The 12,613-nt window shown below is 29.5% G+C and overlaps 1 protein-coding gene across 2 annotated transcripts; it reads left to right on the forward strand.

Moving 5' to 3' along the window:
* The first annotated feature begins 2,527 nt into the window (after positions 1-2,527).
* On the forward strand, positions 2,528-9,441 carry LOC114272209 (Preprotein translocase Sec, Sec61-beta subunit protein). 2 transcript variants are annotated; one of them, XM_082899134.1, is made up of 2 exons: positions 2,528-3,013; positions 9,166-9,441. In XM_082899134.1, the coding sequence occupies exon 1, from the start codon at positions 2,627-2,629 to the stop codon at positions 2,963-2,965; it is 339 nt and encodes a 112-aa protein (XP_082755260.1). In that variant the 5' UTR covers positions 2,528-2,626; the 3' UTR covers positions 2,966-3,013; positions 9,166-9,441. The 2 variants fall into 2 exon arrangements, with proteins under 2 accessions (XP_082755260.1, XP_082755261.1); XM_082899135.1 differs by having other exon boundaries at positions 2,528-3,006.
* The last annotated feature ends 3,172 nt before the right edge of the window (positions 9,442-12,613 follow it).

Below are 12,613 nucleotides of genomic sequence, written 5' to 3' on the forward strand. Positions count from 1 at the left end.
TTTTTTATTATTTATTTAAGCTTCTCTCAAACTTAAATTTAAGGTCAAGTTTGACTATTCAAAATAAGTATATACTTTTTATCTTTTTATCTTTTTTTATTACATTACCTCTCTACTTTTCTGCACATCTTTTCGTAGAAAAATAAAAAGTACACTTATTTAAGTCATTTCAAACAACCCCTAAATCAGAGAGAATTTAATAATGAGGCCCGAGTCCTATTTAAATGTTAGCGAGTGGTAATTATTGAATTTAAGGTTAAACATCCCAAATCTGGACGGTATTGAAAATTTGTTTAATTTTTAATTTCAAAATCTAAAATTAGTTAAAATATGTGTAAAGTAGTCCAAATATCAGATTATGAAATTAAAAAACACACACACACACACACAATTGTTGAATTTGGGCACATTAACCACTACTCATCATAATATTTTTTTGATGGGTAACACTGAGGGATTGTTTGGAATGTTCTAAATAAGTGTACTTTTTGACTTTTTATAAAAAGATGTGCAGAAAAATAGAGAGAATAAATTAATTGATGTGATCTAAAAAAGATAAAAAAAATAGGAAGTGTGAACTTATTTAATCTTCCCAAAGCCTAATTAATAAACTAAAAAAAAAAATATAATTTTAATTTTTTGAGTCATAATTAAAAAAATGTCATAATTAAATATAACATAAGGTATAATTAAAATAATATTATAATGAAAAAAAATAATCATAAATAAAGAAAAAAATAATGTAATTAATTATGTATATGGTTTACCATTATTAAAAGAGTGTATATTAGAATTTCTTTTTTTATTCATTTATATAATTCCGTTTAACTAATTGACAAAGCATTGAAAATAGAATTTTAACACTAATATCGAATTTTTTTTTTCAAAATCGAACATAATATATTTTTGTCTACTATTTTAAAGTCAATATAATAAATATAAATTTGTAAATTAGGAAAATAATAAGTTGATATCAAATGTTTTTTTTAATAGTTTAATCTAGTAGAGACTAGTTTCAATTAATCTAACTAGCACATTTTTTTATTTTTTTTTCAACAATTAACTAAGTGTAAATTATTTTTTGAAATGATATGTTAATGTGACACAAATTGAATAAAATTTAAAAATAAAATTTCACAATAGCATGAAATAATAAATCTTTTGAATTAATATATATATATATATTTTGATAAATAAATCTTTTGAGTTAATATTGAAACAATTTTAATATAAAATTAAAATAACAAGATACGAGTAGGATTCAACACAATCCAAAAATAATAATAATAAGAAAACAACACATTGCCTATGTAATGGTTGGCTCTTCATCCTGTTTGAGGTTTGTGAGTTTTTTTTTTAAAAAAATTAGGATTATATATTTAGATCCACGAGCTCTATGGTGCTCTTAGACCGTGAAGGTCCATCACGAGTTTTGTTTTATTAATTTGAATCATTAAATGTGTAAGATTTATCGAGTATTATATGTCTGTAAAAAAATTATATTGATCGGATATCGATAGTTATGTAATCAAATCAGTTTTGTATAAAAAAATAAACGGTAAATAAATTAGCAGTTGATAAAAAATTGATCCAATGAGATAGTTATCGATATCCAACCAACATAATTTTTTACAGACATATAATACTCGACGAATTTTATATATTGAACAATTTAAATTATTAAAACGAAACTTATAATAAACTCCCATCGACTAAACAATACCGTCTAATTGATCTCAGACAAACTGCTCCCTAAAAAAAAAAATAAAATAGTATTAAGTGACCGACACGGTAATGCGACATCGTTTAATAAATTGCAGATCCTGTCTCACAGCAGATACCCCGTGCCCAAACCGGCAACCTTCACAATCGGTGATCATTATCCACATAACTGCCACACTTTTAATAATGGAAAATGTTATAGCCCTAGATATAATTATGTTACAAATTCTAAATAATTGATTGAATTTTTTATCAACTCACATATGAGTTCACGTTATATAAAAAGTTTAGTAAAGAATTTAATAAATTATTTAAAATTTATAATATTTTTTTCCTAAATAATTTATTAATTTTTATTTTTTATTTTTATCAAAACTCTTATATAAGTATAGAATTCACGCAAATTTATATAGACGTGAATCCCACACTTTGAAAAATGTTTAATAAATTATTAGGCAAATTACATATACACCCCTCCAGGTTTGGTTAAATTACAGATACCCCTGAGGTTTCGGAAATTACATCCCGCCCCCTGAGGTTTGTATTTTCATAACAATTTACTCCCTGAGGTTTATATTTCATAACAAATTACCCCCTAATTTCTTATGCAAATATAGCATTCAGGGGGGAATTCGTAATTTCTCAAACCTCAGGGGGGTATCTGTAATTTTGTCAAACCTGGAGGGGTGTATATGTAATTTGCCCTAAATTATTTGACATCTCTAAGTGTAACACGTAATAATTGACAACTATAAAATTCATTAAATAGCACCCATTAATTAACAACTATAAAATTCATTAAATAGCACCCCAACTTCCCAATAATTACAGCTCTCTCTCTCTCTCTCTCTCTCTTCCATTTTCTTCATCGCTCAAGTCTCGAAATCTCCGCTCTGTTTCAACAATGGCGAGGGGCACATCGCAATCCCAATCATCCTCCTCCTCCAACACCCGCCCCGGCCCAGTAGCCGGCATGGCTCCCCGCGGCTCCGCCGCCGCCACGGCCGGTATGCGTCGCCGCCGCCTCGGCTCCTCCTCCTCCTCCTCCGCTGGTGGCTCCGCTGGATTCAACGGCGGCGGCACCGGAAGCAACGTCCTCAGGTTCTACACCGACGACGCCCCAGGCCTCAAGATCAGCCCGACCGTCGTCCTCGTCATGAGCCTCTGCTTCATCGGCTTCGTCACCGCTCTCCACGTCTTCGGCAAGCTCTACCGCTACCGATCTGGTGCTCCCGGAGCTTGATTGATTACTCTGACCTCGATCGTCCGAGTTCGGATCCCTCGGTAATTGGTAACGCCACGAATTTTTGTTCTGTAAACTTTTTTCTCTAGGGTTTTATTGTGTTGAATTTGGATTTCATTTGATTTTGTTTTGGACGAGAGATAAAAGAGGATCTTAGTTTGAATGAACTTGTTGTTTTGATCATTGGAGGTGATGAAGCTTTCTTGATCATATCTCTAATCGACAAGGTTTGACATTCTTTAATTCGCTTGGATTAATAAGAGCTTGCTAACTATGGTTTTCAATCTTTATTGAATGAGCAGTATTTAACAAAATTGTGTGTGGATTTGTGGTTGCTAGGTTATCCAAAACCTACAAGGGAATGAATAGATTGTGATAAATGATAATGTGAAAGTCAACTGGTTTGTTTGTGTATTGATATGGAGTATCCTTATGTTCCAATCAAGATAAAAATATTTGTGCAGAACCATGAGACTAGGATATGAACTGGACATGCTTTTTAAGTGTCTTGTTGTATGTTTTTTTTCTGTGTTTTGGATTTCGTGTGTGCTTACATTTTCTCTTGCACAAGATCATTCAGAATATATTTGGAAAGATTTTCGTTGGGTAGAAACTGTTGTATAAAGAAAATTTGAGCACCAACTAAAATTTTGAGAATAATCCGAAGTGTTTTATGATGTAAATGGCATTTGTATACTTGGTTTCCTAGGTAACATTTAATTGATTGCTAAATATTATAGTTCGTCTAGCCTAAGTAAATGCCCATGCATGCATAAGAAGTTGTTCTGACTGCTGAGTTTTATGGTGATAATTACTTAAATTTCCAAGAAAAAAGAAAAATTAATTGTCAGGGTTGGTTATAAATTCTTCAAATTGATCTCTCATCATAAATAAATTCTTTAATTAAGCTTTTACATTCAATATTATCTCCACTCATTACTGGAATATTCTCATGATACTTTTCATTTCTACAGATTGATAGTTTGTTAGTTTTTGGTTTGTGGGACTGTTAGCTTTTCATGTTCCTTCAATATTTTTTTCATGGGATTTTAATTTTTGCCGGATGAATTGCTGCTTTGTTACCATGTCATCTTAATTGATAGTCACATCTAGATGTTATTCCATCATTTTATATCAATATTTAGTTCCTTGAATGTAAGACCTACCTCAATGTTTATTTTTTAACTTAAATTATATATACAGAGCAACCATTTTTGTGGATAGGTAGCCTCTATGGCATGCTGTCTAGCATGAAAATGATAGTTTGCTACAATATGTGAAAATGATCATATTACCTAGAGTTAAATGCCTAAATCCATCTTGTCTTAATTGATCGCTTTAGCTTATGAATATCATCGTGTTCCCTCAATATCTTGAGGTAGGACTTCAGATTGTTATGATCCTTGGACAATATTGTCTGAATGTACATTATGAATGTCGTGGTATGTTACCACATTGTAGGATCTTGTGGGTAGTTACCATATTGCATCCCTTCATGATTGTCTCAATAATAAGGGCTTATGGGCCTAGATTCATTATACTGCCCTAATCTATGAGAACTCAATAATACATTGTTGGTTTTTATCTAACTTACCTTAGGTGGTGATGGTCAAAACACATTGCTTGGTAGGAGAAATTGGACTTTAAATTACATAGTTGCTTCAATATCCAGTTTGGTGAAATTGGACTTTAAATCACATCAATGTGTTTGATTTTAATTTTTTGAATTTAATTTTCTGAAAATTGAGTATTTTAGTTTTTTCTTTTTTTTAAATTTTTTGTTTTTAGTGAATATTTTTAAAATTTTAAGCAATTTTTATATTTTTTTAGATGCACTTTACGTAGATGTATCTAAAAAGTAAAATATTTGTAAAAAAATATTTTAAAAAATCAATAAATACACAAGAATATAAAAATGTATTGAATTTTTGTATTTTTGGTATGTAGTGAATTTTGTAAAGATTTTTTTCATAAATATTATATTTTTTAAGTATATTTATGTTAGGTGTATCTAAAAATAAAAAAAAATTACTTAAAATATGAAAAAAAATCAGTAAAAACAAAAAAATAAAAAAAAATAAAAAACTTAAATTTTCTAAAAAATAAATCCCGAGTTATGTAACCAACCAAGCTATTGTTGCTTTAATATCCAGTTTGGTAGGACCATGTCCACAATGTTGCTTCCACACATAGTTATCTTGATAGTGAATTACTTGCTTCGCAATAATGTCAAAAGCTTTGGCTATTACATTATACAAGAAATTTCCCATGTCAAAGCGCTCATTTTACCTTGCTCAGTCTGAATGCTTTCCTTGTTTAAGGGAATTTCCTTGTCTCTTTGGGGTAGTGAAAGTGTCCCCAGTTTGAAGTGCTACCACCTCATCAGGTTCTTGGCTGGCCTACTCTTTTCCATTAATTGACCTCCTAGGTATCCGGTATGAATTCCATGAAATTTGCATCAAGCTGAAAGTTGGTTTTTTTAATCTCAGATCATTCGGCACATAATCCGAGCCACCTTAAACTTGGATCTTTCCTGTATGTCGAACGGTAACACGATACGCCACATGTTTTAAAATGTGGTATGATAAGAGTAGACTTATGTAGATTATACTATAAGAATTTCAATAATATATAGTAATTTTCTTTTACAAAATAGACATCCAATAAAATGTAGAATTTTTTTTTTCTTTTTCAAATTAATCATGTAACAACATATTTCTGCAGCATTATTATTCATTTGTTACTATTCATTTGTGACGTTTTGTCCCATCAAAGCTTTACTCATCTTAAATTTTAATTCATTATATTTGGTTTTGTTTACACCCTTTATGAAATATATTAGGAAAGATTTTTGAGATTGCTCTGGATTGTTAAATTTACTGTTTTGGAATAACGTGTACAATGTTTCAAAACTCGCATTCAAAAACATAATTCGCAAGGGTAGTAGCTTTTTTTTGGTAACACCGGTCTCATTCATTTTTAGTTTCTTTCAAGTTCCTTCTCATGGAGGGAGTTGAAAATATTGGTAAAGATGAAAATATTGATAAAGACATGACATTACATAGAGATATCTGTGAAAAATGCCTCAGACCCCCAGTGGGGGTCACTGGGGGTCATGAACGGTAGCTTCCCATTGGTTAAAAAAAACTGTTTTTTTTTTTTTTTTTTGTTTGGACGAATGAGGGGCTGCCACCTCCCACTGGGGGTCAGTGGGGGTCGACCCTAGTGGGGTCTGTAGCATAACCGAGATATCTATCTATATTAATGGTGAATCTTTGTCAGATTTTTGTAAATTATTAGTGTTTTTTTTTTTTTTTTTTTTTTTTTTGGGGGGGGGGGGGGGGTTGGTGGTTTGGGGTTTGGCAATAGTTGGGTATTTGTTCCTTGATAGTGCTTCCTAATTTGATTGTGTCATTTTTTTAGATTGAAACTCTTGAGTCATTAAAAATGACTTTGAGAATTGATTATTGTTGAAAATATATATAAAAATTCTGCTTAACAAATTGAGATAGATATAAGAAGATAAAATCATAATAAAAATAAAGAAATAATTTAATCGAGGCGCGGAAGTCAATCTGTTGTCCTTAAAAAATGATTTCGCCCTACTTGGTGCAAATAGTTGCTAGTGTTCATTTTTTAGGATATAATGGCGAGTTCTGATGATATGCACTCACTAAGTAAGACTTGAATTATAACGAATTGAATCAAATTGAATTTATTTATTTATTATTCTTTTCAATATTTGTGTAGTAATTTTTTTTTAAATATGTTTGTGGGTTCGGGTATTGATTGGAGTTGGATTGGTATGAATTTCCAAATCGTTTGATTTTTTAGTTGTTATTATTATAGTTGTGGAGTCGTGGACCATTCTATTTAAATTGGTAGAAACAAATTATATTACCTTTTGATTTTGATTTCGTAAGGGCCGCTTAATAAATTTTTTGAGTTTTAATTATTCTTGGGTCTTAAATATTAAATGATATATATATTTAATTTTTGGGACTTATTTGATTAGTCAATACTTAATCATTTTGGTTCATGTTTAATTATGTGAATGGTGAGGATCATCTTAAGTCTTTTAAAATTTATTTATATTTTAATTTTAGTTAGAGATTTATTTTAAATTATTAAACTCCATTCATTTTAGACCCAATTGATTGAATCATGACTCGTTTGTAACTATGTATTATTGTTGTTATTGTTATTATTATTTATTTTATAATTTTGAGAGAATTACAAATATTTATGGTGTGCACCATCAAATGAAATATTGTTGTTATTGTTATTATTATTTATTTTGTAATCTTGAGAGAATTACAAATATTTATGGTGTGCACCATCAAATAAAATATATTTTGTGATGAGAAAATATTATATCATTTTTGTCATTAATAATGTTGAAACATATTTAGATGTATATGTATAGATAGATATTTATTAAATTGATATATATGTATAGATAGATATTTATTAGATATATATGTATAGATATATAGATATATATGTATAGATAGACATTTATATTGATAAAAAAATAAAAATAAAAATATTATTAAATTGAATCAAGGAGGCAGACCCACGTGGGTGCTGCTCTCCTCATTCCCTTATTTCTTCTTTCTTCTTCTTTGCTGCTTTTACTTCTCTCTCGGCTCTCGGTTCTCTCTCTCCGATTTTTTTTTATTTTATTTGTTACATTTATCATATAAAATTTTTGATCTACTAAAATCTATTAGGTTTTAAACAATAGTTCTTAAGATTAAAGTGAAGAGTTTGGTGAGAGCAACATTTTGATCGGTGGAGATCAAAATCTGACAAAGTTAAAAATGGAGGTTTTTTGCTTGTTTCTTTTTTTAGCTTTTGAGGTAGGAATTTTCTAAATATTGTCTATGTGTTTTAGCTTTATTATGTGTTATTTTGATAGTGTGATATTTGAAAAGATTAGAGTTTTATTAATGGTATATTAAATGTATAAAAGGGGGGAAGTTCTCAACTTTTTTTTAAAAATCCATTGCTTGTTGTATTTGGTTTTTGTATGACTCACGAATGCTGAAAAATGTATTTTACTCTATTTTATTTTATTTTTGAGAAACCCTCAAATTTTAATAAAACCTAGAAATTTAGATGTTAAGATTTAGATTTTTGGGATGAGTTTGTGAAAAGCTTACAAGAGTTAAAAATATATGTTTATTTGAACAAATGAGAATTTGAAAGTAGATGTTTATATGGATGAGATTGATGAAAATATTGTCGGGAATATTGAAAACCATTGAGTTTTCTTTTGAAAATTGTTAAATTTGAAAATATTGAACTTTTGAGAAAGATAAGAATATTTGTCATGTTGAGGTATTAAGAATTGTTGAAAAAAAAGTATATTATTTTTGGCATTATGAAAATTCTTGATGAATTCTTGAGTTTGAATAAAAAGGGAAGATTGATGAATTTTTTTTTTTTTAAAGAATATTATGATTCTTGATTGAGTTGGGAAAGAAGAGATTGAACATGTGATTGTTACTCTTATATTGAAATAATTGAAAATATGAGATTATGAGTTATGTTGGTCTCTTGAAATTTATATTTTCTATAGAGATAATTGTTTGGGCAACAGTGGAGGGTTGTATTGATTATTTGTAGAAATTGCATGTGTAATAGATAAATTGAAATGTTTGTAAATTCATGCATGGTATTAAACATTGCATAATCTCATGATTTAATTCTTGCATGGGATTTGAGAAATTGATTTTTAAATTGATTCATTAAGAATATTTAAAATATGTTGAGTTATGGGGTACATATATCTGGTAAATCTGGACAGAGAGTGTAGATTGATATTGTTTAAGTTGGTCTGAGTGTCCAGGGTGAAAGACCGAAAACACGCTCAGAGGAGGTACTACTTCCCTTCCGGTTAGCAGCTGATAAAGTGGGGTTTTGGTGGTACTAGTTATGCCTACTTGTAGACACCAACCTAGGATTTCTAGTGTCGTATTTACCGCCTCTTGTTCCATGAAATGGATGATTGAATTGGTTATACTTGTAAACAAATGCATGGCATGAGAATTTCGAAAATGAGAAAACTTATGATTTTTGACATTGACATGTCATATGCATTGCACCTCATGATATTATTAAACTGTGTGCACTTTATTTAGATTTTCTTTGCTGGGTTTTATGCCCATTCCTTAATGGAACCATCCATTTTTCAGGTGATTGTGGTGTGCCACTGCCAAAGTGAAGGTGTGGAGGATCTTTTGGAGCACAAGGCTCAATTGTTTATTTGTTTTGTTTTCTTTGCAAGCCAAGGGTTATCTATGTATGGGTTTGAAAATCACTTTGTTGTAATCGGGCAAAGCCTTGGAACTTGTTGCCGTTAAGGCATTAATTTGTATTTTGTTGCTTTAATTTGTTATTATTACATGCTATAAAATTTATATATTAAGGATGATGAATGTATTAATGCAAACGGTCTCTCTTTTGTGAAATCTCATGTTGGATATTGTTAATAGAAAAATGGTGATTTAGTATGAATGTTGACTATTGAAATGTCGATATTATTCAATGTTCTTGTATGTAATAATGAGAAGTAATGAGATTTAGATTATGCCTGTGAGTTAATCTAGATATATTAGATGTCAATATTATGGGAGCGTTACATGAACTCGTTTAAGAAATAATCCAAAAAAACCAAGAAATTATGTGGAAAAAACAAAGAAGAAGAGATAACTTTTTCTATATTACTAAACTACTAGTAATACGTATATATATAATTTTAAGACTGAAAGTAAGGTAAGAATAAATAAGGATTTGATCAAACAAATCCCTTGAATTATGAATCAGTCAAATCCCTTGAATTATGAAACAACTAGTTAATTCCTTAATCATAGTTAATTACAAAAGGAAATGAATCTTACAGAAAATCAATGAGAAGAAAATATATATATATATATATTATATTAGCTCACACGCGCACTCAGCTCAATCTAAGTCCAACCTGCATGCATGTATATATATATATATATATACTACTATATCACTCGTGCTATGAACGAGATTAGATTTAAAAAAGTTATTTATGATTATGTCAAACATATTTTTAAATTGTTAGTATAAAATATACGTAATTTTGAAAGAAAATGTTGACATTTCATAATTGAAGTAATAAAAATAAAAATTTATTACATTAATTCAAAATTCATTAAATAAATAAAATATATTATAACTAAATATAAATTGTTGCGGGTCTTCTATTAGCATTCATGTATTGTCAACATAATAATTAGTATTTTAATTGATGAACAACACATATCTTATGTATTTATAAAATGTTATAAAGTAAAAATATTATACTTATATATATATATATATATATATATATTACCTTTTAAAAGGTATAGACATTCTTCAGACTAATCAATATTTAAGATAAAAGTATAGACATTTATTTTTTAACAGAAAAATAAAAACACACAAATAATCCCGTGCATAATATGGGTGATATGGTAGTTAATATTTATATTGTGAAAGAGAAGGTTAAATAATCTATTACTTGATTAAATAAGTTTTTAAAAACGACAATTTAATGGTAGACAAACAAAATCAACCACTAGCATAAATTAAACTCATATCACATATAAATAATTTATATCTATATTGTAGCTTTATGACATAAATAGGGTGCATTGGCTACTATTCATACAGTTAGTAAAATTCATGACACATCAGTATTGTAAAATATTTATAATATCAAGAATGTCACTTAAAATACACAAAGGGAAAAAAGAAAGAAAGAAACGACACTTAATTTTTTTTATTTGCTTCCTTAAATAGAAATAACATTAGTAAACATTGCCTTAATAACCATTTTTTTCCAAGAAACATTACCAAATAAATTTGGTAGACAAAATACAGTCCAATTTAATCATCATCAATAATGGATACTTTATGTGAATCTAATAAATACAACCCAAACTTTTTCTTCTCAAACAACATAGAGATTGTCACAACCGAAACAAAATTTTTTTTTTTCTCATCATGTGATTGAAATAGGGTGAAAAAAACGTTTCTTAATAGTGCTTCCTAATTTGATTTTGTGTTATTTTTTTAGATTGGAACTCTTGAGTCATTAAAAATGACTTTAAGAATTGGTTATTGTTGGAAAAATATATAAAAATTCTACTTGATTAACAAACTGAGATAGATATGAGAAGATAAAAGCAGAATAAAAATAGAGAAAGAATTGAACCAAGGCGTGGAAGTCAATCCACTGTCCTTAAGAAACGATTTTGCCCCACTTGGTGCAAATAGTTGCTAGCGGTCGTTTTTCAGGATATAATGGCAAGTCCTGATGGTGTGCACTCATTAAGTAAGACTTGAACTCGTCTAAGAAATAGCCCAAAAAAGCAAAGAAATTCTATGGGAAAAACAAAGAAGAAGAGATAATTTTTTTCTATATTACCAAACTACTAGTAAGACGTATATATATAATTCCAAGTCTGAAAGTAAGGTAAGAATTAATAAGGATTTGATCAAACAAATCCCTTGAATTATGAATAAGTCAAATCCCTTGAATTATGAAATGGCTAGTTAATTCCTTAATCATAGTTAATTACAAAAAGGAAATGAATCTTACATAAAATCAAGTCCAACCCACATGCATGTATATATATACTACCATATCACCAATGCTATGCACGAGATTAGATTTAAAAAAATTATTTATGATTATGTCAAACATATTTTTAAATTGTTAGTATAAAATATACATAATTTTGAAAGAAAATGTTGACATTTCATAATTGAAGTAATAAAAATAAAAATTTGTAACATTAATTCGAAATTGATCGAATAAATAAAATATATTATAACTAAATTAAATTGTTGTGGGTCTTCTATCAGCATTCATGTTTTGTCAACATAATAGTTAGTATTTTAATTATAGCGATTTTGGTTTAGACCCGACCTGTTCTGTATTTTGGACTCAGGTTTTATGGTTTCATATTGTTGCTCATGTCTTGTTTCCCTTGTACATCCTTAAATTTGGTTATTGGATTGTAATGGTTGTGTTTGGAACAGGTTAGTTGCTTAGTTTTCAAACCTTTGTTGCCTAGAATTTTGCTTCTCCGCTCGAGTGGCACTTCTTGCGCTTGAGCGGGGTTTGAGAACTCTCAGTAATTTTGCAGGTCTGCAAAACTACTAGGAAAGTATATTCCGAGCTCGAGCGGCCTTTCTTGTGCTTGAGAGTTGGCTGATTGTTTGCAAAACTACTAAGAGTGTGCATTCTGCGCTCGAGCGTCGTTTCTTGCACTCGAGCGGAACAACTTATATCTGATGCTCGAGTATCATTTCTTGAGCTCGAGTGGACTGTGCGTATTTCAGTCCGTAAAAGTGACATTTTACATCACTTTTTCATATCTCTCTCTCTACTTTTCAAAAATCCTAAATCTAGAGCCTCTCTCTCTAAAACCTACATTCTCTCTACATTTTCACCTAGATTCTTTGGGTTCTCTACCCGTGTGCCTTTGTTAAAAAGGTAGAGCATCTCAAGGGCTACGTTTTCATCCGAATGGAGTTGCGTTTGAGCATCTTTGAAGTTCCTCCTTGCTTTGGTCGACTTCTAGCCTTGAGGTAGGGACTTTCTACACTCTTCTATGAGTT

Source organism: Camellia sinensis, chromosome 12, assembly GCF_055761805.1.
Source record: "Camellia sinensis isolate YWXY chromosome 12, ASM5576180v1, whole genome shotgun sequence".
Classification (NCBI taxonomy): domain Eukaryota; kingdom Viridiplantae; phylum Streptophyta; class Magnoliopsida; order Ericales; family Theaceae; genus Camellia; species Camellia sinensis.